General features: G+C 47.4%; 6 protein-coding genes across 6 annotated transcripts; 3 read left to right on the top strand and 3 right to left on the bottom strand.

The window, feature by feature from the left end:
* Positions 1-515: 515 nt before the first annotated feature.
* Positions 516-1,623, bottom strand: K441DRAFT_690962 (uncharacterized protein; the record flags this gene model as incomplete). Its single annotated transcript, XM_067652440.1, has 6 exons — positions 516-782; positions 928-1,037; positions 1,091-1,127; positions 1,225-1,301; positions 1,383-1,458; positions 1,609-1,623. 6 exons carry the CDS (start codon positions 1,621-1,623, stop codon positions 516-518), a joined length of 582 nt encoding a protein of 193 aa, XP_067497326.1.
* Positions 1,624-2,712: 1,089 nt separating this feature from the next.
* Positions 2,713-4,838, top strand: K441DRAFT_622387 (phosphoglycerate mutase-like protein). The gene is made up of 6 exons (XM_067646005.1): positions 2,713-2,936; positions 2,988-3,396; positions 3,512-3,774; positions 3,831-3,926; positions 3,976-4,140; positions 4,198-4,838. Exons 1-6 carry the CDS (start codon positions 2,795-2,797, stop codon positions 4,746-4,748), a joined length of 1,626 nt encoding a protein of 541 aa, XP_067497325.1. The 5' UTR covers positions 2,713-2,794; the 3' UTR covers positions 4,749-4,838.
* Positions 4,818-7,634, bottom strand: K441DRAFT_700993 (uncharacterized protein). Its single transcript, XM_067653295.1, has 3 exons — positions 6,915-7,634; positions 6,301-6,719; positions 4,818-6,136 (listed from the first exon to the last, which is right to left on the bottom strand). The coding sequence occupies exons 1-3, from the start codon at positions 7,423-7,425 to the stop codon at positions 5,195-5,197; spliced, it is 1,872 nt and encodes a 623-aa protein (XP_067497324.1). The 5' UTR covers positions 7,426-7,634; the 3' UTR covers positions 4,818-5,194.
* A 198-nt stretch (positions 7,635-7,832) lies between these two features.
* On the top strand, positions 7,833-10,039 carry K441DRAFT_622381 (uncharacterized protein; the record flags this gene model as incomplete). Its single annotated transcript, XM_067646004.1, has 5 exons — positions 7,833-7,980; positions 8,052-8,137; positions 8,219-8,753; positions 8,811-9,473; positions 9,534-10,039. Exons 1-5 carry the CDS (start codon positions 7,977-7,979, stop codon positions 10,037-10,039), a joined length of 1,794 nt encoding a protein of 597 aa, XP_067497323.1. The 5' UTR covers positions 7,833-7,976.
* A 2,455-nt stretch (positions 10,040-12,494) lies between these two features.
* Positions 12,495-14,230, bottom strand: K441DRAFT_690958 (nitrogen permease regulator 2; the record flags this gene model as incomplete). Its single annotated transcript, XM_067652439.1, has 3 exons — positions 12,495-13,447; positions 13,511-14,116; positions 14,188-14,230. The coding sequence occupies 3 exons, from the start codon at positions 14,228-14,230 to the stop codon at positions 12,495-12,497; spliced, it is 1,602 nt and encodes a 533-aa protein (XP_067497322.1).
* Positions 14,231-15,355: 1,125 nt separating this feature from the next.
* K441DRAFT_682333 (uncharacterized protein) lies at positions 15,356-16,467 on the top strand (the record flags this gene model as incomplete). Its single annotated transcript, XM_067651560.1, has 4 exons — positions 15,356-15,419; positions 15,711-15,750; positions 15,854-16,018; positions 16,065-16,467. 4 exons carry the CDS (start codon positions 15,356-15,358, stop codon positions 16,465-16,467), a joined length of 672 nt encoding a protein of 223 aa, XP_067497321.1.
* Between the last annotated feature and the right edge of the window lie 19 nt (positions 16,468-16,486).

Genomic DNA, 16,486 nt, shown 5'->3' with positions numbered 1-16,486 from the left:
ACACAACATAGACGAAGCGCGATCAAAGCCAGGATATGGACAAATAAAGCATGGCCACGATTCGCAGGGCTTGTAGTTGCGGCGCCTAAACCGTTGGCAGCCCATTCAGACATGGTGGTGCCTGGGGCGAGGTAAAGGTTCAGTCGTAGCATGTTTGTTGAAGCTGTGCCGCACCAATCTCGCTGTGCAAGTCCCCGAGCTCCCTAAGCGCTTCCGCTGATTTCAAGAATACGGATATATTTAGCAAATATACGCCGCAAAGGAGTCGCCGAGCGTAAATAAAGCGGCGCCTTACAACCTCTCTCGTCACAGCTCTCCGTTATTGGCCGGCACAACTCGAGAAGGCACTTCTTCTATTGAACATCACATCAAAAGTTTGCCATCTGCTGTCTTTCTCAATAATCGACGATATAATAACCATCCACCATAACGGCAGCATAGCAGTCTCCGAATAACACCAATCATTCCAAACCGAGAGGTACCACCGGCCCCTGATGAATGCACCTACCTAGATGCTAGATGGGTAGTAAATAAATAGCGAGCACAACCGGAAGAAACTCCAGACGTCCAACATACACTTCGTGAGTGCTAAGGTTACTAAGGAGTCTTTCGGCCGTCCCCATCAGCCTGAAACATACACGCAGATATATTAGCAATGCCACCGCTATAAACGCCGCGATGAAACCCCAGCTCATGCTCTTGTGTAGTACTCTCCGCGCCCGACGCAGGAAGGAACCCAGTAAGACGAGGAAGGTCGAGAAACAATAGGAAGATATTGTTTGCTGTGGCAGGGTCTTTTTGCTTCAGCTCAGCAACCCCGATTGATGCTGCGCCGATAATTTACACGATAATGGCTACAACATCGTAAGTGGTGAAGGTGGTAAGGACAAGGCGCGGCGAGATGGGAGCATACTAGCGGCCGTTGACGGAAATGAGAATGCTCATGATAGCGTATATGGCCGCGGAGAAGAAGACTGGTGCAACCACGATGAGGAAGCATTGTACGACGAAGTAGGTTACTCTGTATGGATCTTGTCCTGCAGCACCTTTGGGTTAGAAATTCGCCGATGAAGGGTATGACATTACATGCGGTTTGAGAGGATCCTGAAGATGTAACTAACAATTTCCTAAAGCAATCATCTCAGTGACTGTGTTACTTTATGTGCATACATGTAAAGAACGAATCTGGATCTGAAAATATAGGCTCATCATGCATATTCCCACTAGAATGGTAGAGAAATACCACGTTCTGTACTTCAATGGCTGCCACGAGTGGAATATTCTACTTATTGCAAACAGTGCTATCCCTCAGGACACTAACGACTAAGGAAGGTGCATAGCTGGTTTCTAATTAACAATAGCTGCCACCAAAGAACTGATACCGTAGATGATGATCGAGGCATCGTCTGGACCATTAGGATTGGGAAAGTCGGGGTCTACGTAGCCCTGTACTGGTGACTGAGTTGTCATGGTAAGTATTGCGGTGTCCTTCCAAGTAATGTAAAATGGAGCAAATAAATTCAGAGCAAAACTATTGGAAAGCGAAAACGCGGAGTTGACGACAACTTGAACCCTGCGCCGCCGGAGAAACACTGTACAAGGACCCACTTCATTTTGCGCCATAGTTATAAGTTTCCGCGCATTTCCCTTGAGCATTGATGTTGCTTGGCGATCCGGACGCAAAATCAAGACTGCTTTGAGAAATGTAAAGCGAGTACTTTAACGAGGATTTGGGTATGACAGGGGGTTATCGGTAGGTGAAACATTTTCGTTGGTGAAGACCATCTAAGCGATGCCCGGCAACGCATCATGACTCTGAAAAGGGTTATTTAAGCCGTTGTTGCGTATCTATATGCACCTGGTACATCACTTTGTGGCCACCTTCCGTTATGGCAGAAATGGACGACTCTAGATCTCTTGTCTGGTGCCGTGGCAGTGCAAATAAACGTTCACGGATCTCACCTCAGTTGATGTCGATAGACTCAGCGCGATAGCGAAGAGGTAACGCAAAAATCAAGGGAAGACTGGTTGAGTTGGTGCGACAACGTGCTGGTCAAAGGTTATTGTATAGATAGGGGCTGCGATCCATATTCAAAGAACTAGAATTAGAGAAGATGTGATAAGAATAGACAATATAATTGCATTATTATACTAAAGGAAAATGAATAGTTTTAAATAAGTTCGAAAGAACATGATGTGAGTGATTGAACCATTTAATGAAAGAGATGTGCACATCGCGCGAAAGGGCTTGGATACCCAGCTTAGCATTGCTTCGTATCTATACCTATCATCAAAGCCCCCAGTGTTTCAACCAACGTTCTTGGTCCAGATGACATAACCTTAAGTGCCCAGTGTTGATATGGAAAAGGGTCAGCTTAACCACGCAAGACATCTTCGGAAGAGTTGTCTCCCGGTTCCGGCGCCATTCCGTCAGCATTCTGCATCCCGGTTTAAACGATGCGATTCCAACTTCCCCTCCTAGAAATCCCCCCCTACAATCATTTCTTTTTAGTGTGAGGCACGTGGTGACATTCAGCTGCCTGTGATGTGGATTCTCTTCAACCCTTGAAGCTCTCCACGTTCCTGCATCGTCCCTTCGATTCGGTAATCCTAGTTCGATATCTACAATGATACAATGGCTTGTTCGGTTAATAAGCCTCGGATCTCAGATAGTACCAATAGTTCGCAGAAGGGCACCGTCGTCCTGGGTCCATTCTAACGTATAAAGGATGGAACCCCTACGAATGGCCGGTGCAACGGTTATAACCCATCTTGAACCGTGAGTTTGTCTATCATGATTCTCCACGCCTTAATCCTTGTAGTTTCCATTGGCTACACTAGAGGAGCAGTTGTTGATAGACGCCAAGCTACCGCTACAACCACCCAATCTTCTAAAGTTCCAGATTACTTTGACACCACAATCGGATGGTTCGCCGGTAGGCATACTGAATTCCGCTCTATACAGGTTAGATTTAACCAACTCCTAGGCCCAACACAAACTGGAGATGCCCCTTTACTTGCGCAAACCAATGGAGCACCGTTTCCTGGCGTTTCGTATATACCCAATTCGCCACTAGAAACCCAAGCGCCAATTGCTGGCAACATCCATAATGCCAATATCTTCCAATTGCTAGGAAACTTGAGCCCTTATTTTCCAAATCCGCGTGGCTTCGGTGTCAGTGAATATTCACTTCCCCTTGGCAGTAATGTCAGCTGGGTTAATATGATTTCTCGTCATGGAAGCCGGTACCCTACTGTCAGCAGCGGTCCCCAAAGCTTAGGGCAAAAAGTATACAATTCCACTGGAAATTTCAACGCAACTGGTGCGCTCTCCTTTTTGAACACTTGGAAGTATGGATTGGGTGCGGAAATCCTCGTCCCTATCGGCAAACAGGAGTACGTTTTACCTCCCTAATATTCATGCATCTTAGGAGAATTATTCAGTCGAAAAGATTTGATTACGTCTCATAATCAACGCTTAACTAGGCCTTTTGGTATTAACGTGTTTTAGACTGTTTAATTCTGGTACGCTTCATTACTATCAGTATGGGCATCTTTATCCGAACAACGGCAGTAAAATTATTGCTCGAACCACAACTCAAAACCGTATGCTTCAATCCGCCGAATATTTTTTGGCCGGTTTTTTCGGCCTTGGCTGGACTCAGAATGCTACCCTAGAAGTAACTATTGAGCAGCTTGGCTACAATAACACCCTAGATGGCTATTACCTCTGCACTAATGCAAATACTGCTGTATCAGCTGGCGACATTAACGGTAAGTCATTCGAGTATTTTATCATGTTTCGTTCTGCTGGTGCTAAACTATTTTAGCCACTGGGTTGTGGGTCAGTACATATCTAGTAAATGCTACGCACCGCATCCAAGGAATGATCTCGGGGGATCTGAACTGGACGGTTTTGGATAGCTGTAAGAAATACTTCCTTAACACTTACGAAGGTATCTAACACTAGTGTAGATAATGCGCAGCAGTTGTGCGCCTATGAAACGGTCTCCCTTGGCTTCTCGCATTGGTGTAGTCTCTTCACCTACGAGGAATGGCAAGGCTTTGAGTACAGCCTAGATATCGCCTTTGCTGGTGGTTATGGCTTTCAGTCTCCAACTGGAAGGGCTATAGGAATAGGTTCGTCTTTATCCCTTTTACGTTATCATACCTATATCTACTAACGAAACCTTTCAGGTTATGTCGAAGAAGTCTTGGCACGAATGCAGCACCATGTAATCACATCACCCACCGCCCAAATCAACGTAACTCTGGATAACAATACCATCACATTTCCTGTGGATCAGACTCTAAACTTCGACTTCAGCCACGATGCAAACATAATGGCCATTCTGACAGCTTTTGGGTTAACCCAGTTCAACAAATACCTGCCTCCAACCCAAATCGTTGACCGCGAACTTATTGTTAGCTATCTAGAGCCGTTCGCCGGTCGGTTAGACATCGAGATTATCAAAACTCCGCAGCCCGTTCGTGCCGATCGATCGGCATCGAACCCGTATGTTTCTGGCCCGCCGACGAGCTATGTTCACTTCATTCTCAATCAGCGAACAATACCACTTGGCCGCAGCTTCGAAGAATGTGGGTCCAGGGACGATGGGTGGTGCGAGATGGAAACTTTCTTGAAGGTACAACAGACTCAGATTGAACTGGCTAATTATGATTACGCTTGTAACGGAAATTATTCTGCAGTCCCGTATGGTAAAATCACTAATGGGGCCCCGTTGTGATGGAAAATAGTTTGGTAATGATGAAGAATGTGTTAATAAATATGGTAAAGTAGAATTTTGAGCTCTGATGTTAAAAAATATATATGAATTTTATAAGCTAAGTAGTGTCTTAAGTTCCTTGTTATGGGAGCGTAGGAAGCCTGTGTTTGCATTGAATAAATACATCAACACTCTAACCTGAGACGATATATAGAATATGGTATCATTGCGAACAGATGAGGTGAGTGTATATGCCACCAGTTTTACAGCTCGATGCCTACTGTAGACATGCCGTTCGAGGCCCAGGCTTGATGCAGGCACAGAATCTATCGTGCACACCTCAAACACCGATACCAATACTAGCATATACCAAAATCATCCCACCAATCTCAACGTTTACGAGCCCGTCTAGCGATGCATGGTTAACAAATGAGCCCTGACTCTATACTACTCCGGTTGGAATGCGACTACTCTTCAACCTCGTTCCAGCTCTCCTGCTCTCTATCCATTAACCTCTTCATAACATCATCTGAAAACACGCTATCTTTTGGCAGCCCTGTTTTCCCGTAGTTGACGACAGGTCCAATAGTATTGTTCCACTGACTCTTCCTTTCCATAAGCGTTCGAATGGGCTCGCCGACACTCGGCCTGCTGATCCCCGCCGCGGCGTTGACGGGGTGTGACCCACCGCCTGCGCCACCAGGCCTCTTCGCGTTCTTCTTGCCTTTGCCGATATTTCGGTTACGCTTGAGATACGCGGTATTAAGTTGGTTGTCGAGGTCGTCGGCAATCGTGTTGTACTCCTGCTGCGCCATGCGCTCCTCCGTGAGCTCGAGGATGCGCGCCTTGCGCGCGCCGTTGATGACCGACTGCTTCCGCAGCTCGGACTGCAGGTACCGCAGCCGCGCCGCGACCTCGTCGTCAAAATGCCCGCTGTAGTCGGGCGTGTCGACGTCGCTGAGGAAGCCGATGTGGCGGAACTCCTGCATGATGCGCTCTTCGAGCGTCGCGTAGTCGGTCTTGCCGACTGTCGCAGGTGCTTTCCATCCTGGTTGAGTGGACTCTGGCATTTGCGTTGCGGGAGGCTGCCGTTGTGAGTCGAATATTGTTGAATCGTCCAGGTCCATACTATCGCCGTTCGCAGTGCCGTTAATTTCTCCATTGGTTGTCGCATCACTGCGCTTTTCTGGGCGCATCGTTGAGAGCAGACGGGCAAGCATTGGGCCAGTGGAGATCTCCTCGGTTTCGGCAAGCTCATCAGTCATGATATCCATGCTACCACGGGGCTCATTAGGAGGCAATCGGTCATTGTTGGTATCAATTGCCATGGCACCATCCTCGTCGGCCCATATTTCTTTATAGTGTCTGGGCCCACGGCGGGGAAGAATGAATGGTGTTACGCGATCACCCTGAGAGACGATATTAGTAAAGAGTTCGAAAATGGGACGCACGGGGTAGGTCCTAGAGTAGCGAAAGCATATGCAGCTTGCATCATTGCTCTTAAAGCATTTCAGTCCATTCAGAAACCATACCAGCACTTGTAGTTAATTAAATATAAAATTGTAAGACTTACTCGTTCTTTCAAAAATGCAACGTCTTCTTCTGTCAACGGCCGTATATATGGCTCGACATAGTTGGCAAAGACTGTCGCATTTACCTGACTAGCGGGTTTCGCATTGCTGAAGTCTTTGTCTGGAGGTGTGCCAGGTGTTTGGTCGTGGAGGTCGCTTTCAGGGTATTCGGCCACACAGTATATATCCTTGATCTCTTCTTCCATTATACCGGGTGTAACCTCGCGGATATGATAAATCGTGGGATCATCGAATGTAGAAGGATCAGGACCAAAAGTCTGGTATTGGGGTACTGACGGCATAGGAGCCGGTTGGTGAGAGGCGTCTGAGAGGCTTGGAGATGGTACAGAGTCCATGGGTGCAGTACCAGTTACGGATGGCGGTGCCTGAGATATTGGCGAAGAAATGGTAGAGGAATTATCTAGAGAAATATGTTAGAGAAGAATAAATACCAAACACTTGATTTTATTCATCGGCCAAACTGAATGTTCATAGGTCTATATTAGGCCCGGCCGCAAACTTCCCACCGTTCCCCATGGCGTCCAGAAAATGTTTGGATGTGAAGGCGGAATTGCAACGTAAAGTGTGTGAACCGACAAGTTCGAATAGAACTTACCCTTATGAATATCGACGCCATCTTGCCTCGCTACTCCGTGAGCACCAACGGCCGGAGGTCGCTCTTCCTCTGAATCTCTCTTCTTCACTTTTTTCAGCTTGTGCTTCCTTTCCTCAGCCTCTCTGTCAGCCCTTTCCCTTTTCTCTCGTTCCTGCTCTACTCGTTCTTTCCGCCTCTTGGAGAGTTCTCGTAGTACTCGATCGGAGACTTCGCCTCGTATGCGTATGTGCGAGAGGAATTTGTTTTGTATTGTCTCTCGCATATCACTTAGACTGCGTACGGACGGTATGTTGGAGACACTTCCCCCACGATCTAGTATCTCCTCTACCGTCATGTCTAGCGGTGTTGAGAGGTGAGCCATTGGTGTCCTGAGGTATGTGGTGGAGGACATGGGTTCGACAGTTACTTGGACGCTGGCGCCGGAGGGGACTGGGGTGGTGTTCCGACTGCGCGATCTCCGAATGTTTTGAGGTTGGCTTTTGCCTTTGCCTTTGCTGCTGACAGGAGGCATGAGGCAAAATGTAGTGGTGGTCCGTGCCTTCTTGGCCCAGGTGGAGATTCTATGGCAAAGAATGCGGGTGATTATAAGGGCAGTAAAGGCATGGAGGAAGAACGCTGTAGAGGCGCTTCTTCGGTATGATGTGCGGAAAGTGTCGCTACGCGCTCAAGATGCTATCAAGCAGTATGCGCGTAAGGAAGCGGGCGGTGGTTAAGGCGGTGGTGGCTGGCTGTTGACGATGGAGGAACCTGACGAGCGGTGTTGGTCCCCTCGGTGTCGGGGTGTGGGCGCCAGCTGCAGCCGGGGTGCAAATGGGTTAGCGAGCAATAATTCAAGCTTTGCGACAAGCATTATGGCCCGTGCGCCTGCTTAGATATGCAGACTCTCTCCCGCCGCTCAAGTAAAGCACATGGCTGGAGGGCCGCCAGCGACGACACCACCACCACCACCATCACTAAATACCCCTTTTGGCTTCCACTCGCATTTTTGCAAGCAAAGCACTACAGATTATGGTCGCCAATGCGTTTTCATGGACGTGAATTTCGCAGTCGCCGGTCGCCATCATGAGTAAGTCATTGATCGACCTCTTCCTCGACGCGCGTCCAAGTGCCCCGGCTGATGAGAGACCCGCCTAGTAGCCGCTCAAAGTATCGGCATCTTTACGATTGAGTTTCCCGATCCATACAGTCTCCCATATTATAACGACAAATTTACTACGATAAGTGTAAATATAGCCTTCAATCTCTCAAACATGTGCATGCTATTCTCCTCAACACTAGCTGACAAATGCTGTGTACGCCTCTAGAGCAATATATCCTTCCAGTACCTCATTGAAGATGATATTCGAACTCTTTCGACCAATGGCGCCTCTTCGGGAACGGATCCATATGGTATCCTCTACGTTCCGAACCTCTCCTCAGATGATTGCATCAATGCCGAAAAAGACCTTGTGTCGCCCAATGCCACCCGTCGGCACAATCTTCCTAACACCGACTACTCCCTCGTAGCCATGGCACCGTGGCTTTCTCCACAGTGCGTTTTAGAATACTTTGCCTCCACTAGAGGTGCACCCATTAAAGCATTCATCTTCTATTTACCGGGAAATGGCACAGACACCCCTCCGCTAACCAGCGATCCAACCTGGGGCCTTGGGGATGGAGGGAGTTGGAAAATGAATAATCATTTTCCTGTATATGCAATTCCGGGATTGACTGGGAGTATCATCATGAATCAGCTGGCGCTATATTCCGGGAATGTCACTGCTGTACCACATGGGCATGATCTTGCGTCAATGTACTCTCCAACTGACTATATTCGGCTTTGGGCAACAATTGACACTGGTATTATCTTCCGCCATAACATATATCATTCTGAGTAAGACTACTAACGAACACCAGGTCATGGAAACCAACTTCCAAGTCTCTGGATCTTCCTTGTTATCGTTCTTGGCCTCCTGATTCTCATAATAGGTTCCACTTCATTCATTATGCGTCTCCTCCAACGTAAACGTCGAGATCGGTTACGTCAACGAGTCATAAATGGAGAAGTTGACCTCGAGGCTCTTGGAATAAAGCGTCTTACTGTTCCTCAGGAGTACCTCGATAAAATGCCACTCTTCAACTATATACCCGAGCCGAGTCTCCTGCCACAAAAAGAAATGGAGCCAAATTTGCAGCCTCCTACGAATCCGCCAATGACTCCGTCTCCACTTTCGTCCGATTCAGAGCCTAATCCCATCTCAACACCTGCCCGCCGCTCTTCTGCCCCCTCAATTAACACCACAACTACGGCATCTCATTCAACATTTTCTCAGCCTACCTGTCCTATCTGCCTTGACGATTTCATACCTAATATTACCCCTGTACGCGAGCTGCCATGTCGTCATATCTTCCATCCGGGCTGTGTCGACACCTTCCTCCTACGTAACTCTTCGCTCTGTCCGATGTGCAAAAAGTCCACTTTGCCGAAGGGCTACTGTCCTGCTAATGTCACAAATGCCATGGTACGGCGTGAACAAATGATCCGCAGGATACGAGAACGCGTCCGGGATGACGGTGGCGGTGGTGTAAGAATGATAGGAGACGGAGTCAGACAACTAATTGGAGGTGGGCGGGCTCGAGGACAAGCCGGCGGGTTTCCGGATGTGTCTGGACAGTCAGTGACTGTGCTAGTCCCAACGCAGCAACGGGGAGCTCAGAGCGAGAGGATGCGAAACGGCCTCCTCATAAGTGGGACGATTTCGCAGGCTATGGCTGGAAGAAGGGTCTTCAGCGCACCAGCAAGGACAGAGAGGAGACCGGCGGACATTGAGATGGGCACGGCGGCCCAGCCTACGGCTACGACATCTTCAAATCCTGCTCTGAATCCCACTGCGGCGGGGACAAGGGATGATGTCACAACGGTAACCTCCACAGTGCCCTCGTCCGATGATACGCCCGCAAGTGACCTGGCTTCTTCTCCACCACCTCCTCCTAGTGTCTCAAACCGAAGAGAATGGGCACGACAGCGGGCGCTAGCCCTTCTCGGGACCCGGCAGGCTCCAGAAGAGATTGAGTGGGATGAACAGGAAAGACAACGGAGCAGATGGCGGAAGGTTTTCGGAAAAGTGTTTCCAAGATGGAGGTAACGACTTCCTTCATCCATCTATAAAGAAAGCAAAAGTAGACACTTTCTTGGAATATTGCAGCGCAGTAACGACACAGCATGAACGCAACGGAGTAACAGATATCAGTTGGTAGCATAATATTGGGGCCAACGGAATTTGATTTCGGAAGGAGCTCGGGAAAGAAAGGGCTGTTGCTTAACTGCTTGGTGCGGACATCCTAAGCAAACGGAACATGGGAGATATTTATTTTTTTGGTAAAATTTAGTTGTCACTGATTAGCATTCTTTTTCTTTTCTATTCAAAACATGTCACTTGTACATTAACTCGCAGAAACAATGATACCCCCCGGTTTACACGGTGGATTAAGATGATATTCCTATTTGGTTATGATATTTCCGCTACCGGGATTGAAGGGACAAGGAGAGCAATGGATTTAGCTGGATATTTTCAGAATCGAAAGATGTCAACATTACTCGCCTAACTTCTCTGTCCGATTTTCCATAATTCCCTAACCTAGACTCCTGTTTCGCTTCTCTAATATCCGCCGTATCAGGCCTACGCAACCGTGATCCAGCCACGATATATGCAATTACAGCGGGCAGAAAAACTGTAGCAAGAAAGAGCAGTAGCAACTCTACCACCATCGCTACTACGAGAGCCAGCGGCGCTGCTTGCTCCGCGTGATAAGTTCGGAAGGCAGGAACATGGGCGAGTGGAGCTTGTCGAAGAAGCGGCAGGAACAGGAGCTGCAGTGGGCACAATGGTGTGAGTGGTAGAATCGGACATTATCCTTTGGGAGTAAGACTTTTAATCTATCTGGGAGCCTGGTGGGGAAGACATACAGGTTCAGAGGGAATGCCGGAACAACGTTGTAGTTAGAATGTTTCCAGTTATAGGTGATCGTGTCTATGAACGTTTGCCGGAGGTGGAATGCGTGGACGGCGCAGAGTGTGACAATGAGGAGAAAGCTAAGTGTGCACGTATATACACATTCTGAGGCGCTTTTAGCAGTTAGAGAGACGACGAGAAATTGATCGTAGTAGTGACGCAAGCTAGAGCAAACATGCACCCGGGTGGGGTTTGTGAGTTCGGTCTCGCTACACCCATTAAATCTGAATTGCCATCCATATATCCACAATAAAGGCCTTTTTTATTGTTATCTATATTATAGAGGGCTAAAGTAAGGTCACTACTATTATATTCACGACTTTCCTTAATTAATTTTGGTTGTGTTTTAATGGTACAGGCCTAATTCGCAATTTCTGCCTTGCTGACTTAACCGAACTCACAAACCTCACCCAGGTGCATGTAACTGGTTTGGACTTTGAGAACCGACGCATAATAAAGCCAGCAAAAAGACAACTCGTGTCCGTAAAATTGTCATCCAATAAAAGTACCGATTATCGGTCCGATGCCGCACCTTTGAGCAAGCTACATGCATATCACATAGATAAATATAATGCAGGACAGAATCCAGTTCCTAGCGCTCATTGTGATACACCAATGTTCTCCATAAATCTCAATAAATAGCACATAGAAGCAACGCTAGTTTAGAGCATTTTGTAACCAATCAAAATGCCTGGAGTTAAGGATACTGCCTCCCCATACGGAAATACGCAACCAAGACCCCGTACTAGCATCAGACTAGAAGACATGGCGTTGATGGATAGGACGACACGAGTTGCAGCAGCTCGGCGAGGTTACGATCATAATCAAAGATCAGGCACAAGATCAGGATCAACTAATCAAATACGTCGCAGAAATGAACTAGGTTGCGGTTGTGTTATTCTTTGAGGCCTTTTGTCATGTTTTGCTGGTTCCTTAAGTTTTATCAGCTGTATATCGCACTGAGAAGTGCAAACATAGCAACGAAATCCATGGATGAAGGTTTTCTGTTGTGGAGGCACCTTTCTTGGAAGGGTTGACAAACGCGGTGGCACCAACATAAGAGGAAACAGTTCCTAAGTTTTCATTAGTTCTAGAGTCATAGATTTAGATTCGTTTGATAGCAGACTTAAATATACTACTCTTTTACGACCATAACGCGACATCTCTGCTGGATCGAAACAAGTCCCATTAATGCTCCAGAAAATACTATGAAGAACACATGGAAACGTGTGCAAATAGGGATATCTGCAAAATGGGAGCCATGGAGGGAGAAAGTAGGCCATTTACAAGAGGCATTATCCTACGGATCTACCGAGTCCCACGGCCAGAATGCCGCCAAGGGGTGGGGCAGGATCAAGTGGCGAGCCGACGTTGCATTCTTCTTTGATATGTCCTGTGGCCGTTTGAAAATATCTTCATGTGTTTCATGAGAGTTACCGGGCCATTGCCAACCATATACTGATTCTTTCGATGTCGTTGAGATCGAAAATCTCCGTATCGTTGTACGGCCACAATATCTTTCAGCCGATCATCCCGCCTAGCTTTGCCGCCTTGATGATATAGATACCCGACGCCTAAGGTGTTGAATCTATCGATGAATAACCTGCACCTCTCCGAAGCCTTTAATCTTATCCATAACCTCTTTCTCACTCAATCTTAGCTCGGTACATATTTGATCAAAGCTGTGGACTCCGTCAAGATACCTTGCGAGAGGTAACTCTCGACTGAGGTCTGAGCCCAGTAGAGTGCCATGTCCATTTCCATTCCCATCTTCATGACCTTCACCCCAGCGACCTTCTTTCCCTCTCGCTTCTTCATCCGACCCAGGCAGACTCGAGGAAGTCGCAATTGTGTACTTGTGAACACGATACAGAAAGCCTTTAATGACACCGAACGTGATGAGCCGCCTAATGTCGATACGGGTGAGGAGCTCAAAGTTCTCGAGACACCAGTTGCGTAGAGTGAGACCTTGCTTTAATGAGGTATAAAGCGTAACAAGCGTCTCTTTAGAAATTCGGTGAGGGTCTGCCTCGTCATCTGAGTAATTCTCGTCTTCTGCCCCTGCTTCTAACTCTTCATGTTGCGATGCGTCCAATGCAAAGGTTTCTTCGCTCTCATCTCGATTTCCACTGGCCTCGGATCCTGATCTGATTGGGAATTTCAGGGTCGTACGAGGAGTTCTGACATATCTAGCACACTCTTCCTGCAGATTTTCGTCGACAATAAAATCACCGATCTCTGCTGTTGGGGCATAAATGGCGCTAAATTGGAATATGTCCAGGAGGATTACACAGCCATAGTAGACAAGGTGCTGCACGGCTTTCCTTGTTAATCCAAGGTCTGTATCTGCAAGCTGAGATATGTGTGAGACCGAATGTGTGCCATCAATGTATGGTAAGATGCGGTTAAGCGTAAGATCGGAGGATATAGTTGGTGAGAAAGAGGAGAGATCGATTGTAAGAAGAGGGACATGCCACGCAAATATTGGAGCTGGGGGAGCATGTGTAGGAAAGAGCTTCAGGTTAATGGTGTTTGAATCATCTGTGCGGAATAGGAACGTTAGCTTGGAGTTGTCCATGAATCAATTATTGTAGACAGACAAACCGATTGGTATCATGCACTCGCAATAATTATTGAGATCCTCTAATATCATCTCACAAAGTGCATATACCTTACCACCGATACCTGGCACTGGCCCAACTTCCCAGACATCGGAATTCGTCGCGTCAATTTGGTTATCAAGCTCTTCCTTAGCCAAATCTCGTTCGTCGATTCCGTGATCTTGGTGTTTCACCTTCCCTTCATCCCCCACGACCTTTCCCTCCCACTCATCATCTTCTTTCTCAAACCATCTTGGGTCTTCCTCCTTACTTAGAAAGCCTCCCTGTTCCTCTAAGCCCCTTAGCAATCTCCCCAATTTCCTAACAACACTCGCGTAGCTTCCCCAATCCGTGACGTCTTCCTCAAGAACTAGAGCAAAATTGAAAATAAATTCGTTGCGGTCATATCGAACTTCGTCCTTGATGCACACCGGATAGCCAATGATGCGGTAACGGTTTGTGCAGGCCGTTACAAGTCGATCGCAGAATTCCTGCCGTGGAATTATGTAGTCGGAGATACTGCGGAAGTGGAAGAGCGGTTGTCGAAGTGCCGACGGTGAGGAAGAAGGTATGATAGAGCCCTCCGGGACTTGGTGGAGAACGCGGGAGCCTGCAGAGCGGGTTTGTTAGTCAAAGCTGGAGAGAAGGTATCTTAATTTGCACGGCTCAGAGCGGGCGTACCCTTTTCAGGATGAAACCGCGTAAAGAATATGGATTTGATCATGCCGGTAGGTATAGGGACTAATGGTGGCGTTAAGCCCTAGGAAAGATCCTAGGCTGCATACATGGTCCGCAAGGTAATTGTACAGCTTCATGTCATGTCAAACTTCACGTCAAACTCCACGTCAAGTACAGTCGTTTACGAAATATCGGTAAAAATTCGCCAAGCCGAAAAAATCGCATCGTACCTCACCAAAATTTTGCGGAGGGAGTATGATTTCAATTTTACCACTATAACACGCTGAGTCTTAATTATAACTGCCTGAAATTAAAGTTAGTAACTTGCCCAATTAAGCCAATTATATACAATTCTTGGTGTTGCCCTCTATGCCTCGGCAGCAGCCACTACCTACGGCGCGGACAAAGTCGGAATGGCCCTCGAGTGTGCTGCGGCAAGAATCCCAGTCACCTTCCACCTTTGATAGCCTGTTAATCCACTCCGGAATGTGGTCGGTGAATGTCTTCCGTATTATACTCATCTCTAGAGCTAAAATAAGGGCCGAAGAATAGATCTGTAAAGGTGCATTTTGTAATAGAGATTGGAACCGCAGCGCAAATACACGGATTTCGCAATCCTTGTAAACTCCGCAAAGTCGCCCAATCTAGAAGTTGAAGCCGTCGATTGAGCCTTGATCAACACCAAGTGGCTTGACGCCGTCGCATACACCCTGGCTTGTAGATCCGCATAAAATCGTTCATAAAAAGCCTCCCTACAAGGGACCCCTACACATGCATAACGCAGGCTTAAAATACTTCGTAAAATAAGGTAGTATTTTAAGCCTACGTTACTTCGCTTACACACCTATATCAGGTAAAGTTACTTAGTGATCGTCGTGATCGATGATGTAGTTGTGGAGACTTGACGTCTTAGCAGCTCCTTCTTATTACCTCATTTTCCTCACGACGTCACGATCGTCGTTTTGTTACCACAAGAAGTTCGACGTAAGATAGGCTTATTATACGATTTTGAAACCTCAAAAAATACAAGGCTCAGCGCCAGCTTGTGCAGGAAACTAAGCATGGCTCCCTTGCAGAGTCTCTTGCCCAAATCGGCATCCTCTAAGCCGTATTCGAACTCCCTGTAGGCCTCCTAAATTAGCTCCAACTAGTGTAAGGAAATTTGCGAAACATGCCTAATCGCTTCGCATCGCGAAGAAAGCTTAAGCTAGCACTCTTGTCTAACTACGTCAGAGGTAAGTACAGCAATTATAATAAAATAATTAAATCAGTCTTACGTCTGTGAGCGCCTGTAGGCTATTAATTATATGAATGCATTTAAATGTTTCTCTAATAAGGCTTATAACTTCTAGCCAGTGAAGGAAATGCTTCTAGAGGAAAAGATGGATTGGGCTCCCGTCATAAATGTGGCATTTACTCTGCTCCAGAAAGTGCACCCAATAACAGCAAGCATATTATAATCCAGGTGGCAGACAGCTAGCTATTGTCCCTTCATCAATCTCGCTTTTCAGAGCTCCAGGTACTAGGTTGCACATGTTTTGCCATCGGTGGAAAGAGCACTGGTGGGTATGTCGAGGTTCTGGCGACTAATTTGGCTGTGCTGATTCAATCAGGTTGATCGCTACAATGCTAGGCCGACTCGGAATGAGCGTAGATGACTGCATCACAGCCTACGGCACGCTGATGGAAGCCGTGTTCTAGGAGGAGTCGAGTTAGCTCCCAGTCGGCTTGTCTGGCCGAAGAAGCTGAAAGAAGTAATCGATAAAGTCATTACAGACTCTGGCGCATCAACCACCGATCTCTTCAATGACGGCAGTTCTCGAGGATGCAAGGTGTACGTAAATTTCTGATGTCGAAGGGCGGCTGCTAAAGACGGTCAGGTTCGTTTGTGCAACTTGCACGGAAACTACCGGTATCAAACGTATCCGCAGCTACAGCTTACCCGGCGGACTCGATGTTAAGGTCACCATATGCGACGCCGCCCTTGCAACTTCGGCGGCGACAGGCTTTTTCGATCCCGTCACTATCGGCGCTCGCCAGTTCGTCGATGGCGCCCTAGGTGCGAACAATCCTATCGGGGAGGTCGAGGCAGAGGCATCTAAGATTTGGTGCTCGGACCGAAGTGAGTTGAAGCCTTTGGTGAAGTGTTTCGTCTCCATCGGAACTGGAAACCCTGGGAAGAAGGCAGATGAAGGCAATATCCATGATGCAGACGCCAGGGACTTGCCGTCCGACGAACCAATTCTCCGCCGTTTTGAAAGTGGCGAAAGCAATCAGCATTGACAACACCTTCATCCACGGT

Source organism: Cenococcum geophilum (assembly GCF_001692895.1).
Source record: "Cenococcum geophilum 1.58 unplaced genomic scaffold K441scaffold_79, whole genome shotgun sequence".
In the NCBI taxonomy this organism is placed as follows: domain Eukaryota; kingdom Fungi; phylum Ascomycota; class Dothideomycetes; order Gloniales; family Gloniaceae; genus Cenococcum; species Cenococcum geophilum.
The sequence above is the reverse complement of the archived record's forward strand: the minus strand, read 5'-3'. Positions and strand labels throughout refer to the sequence as shown.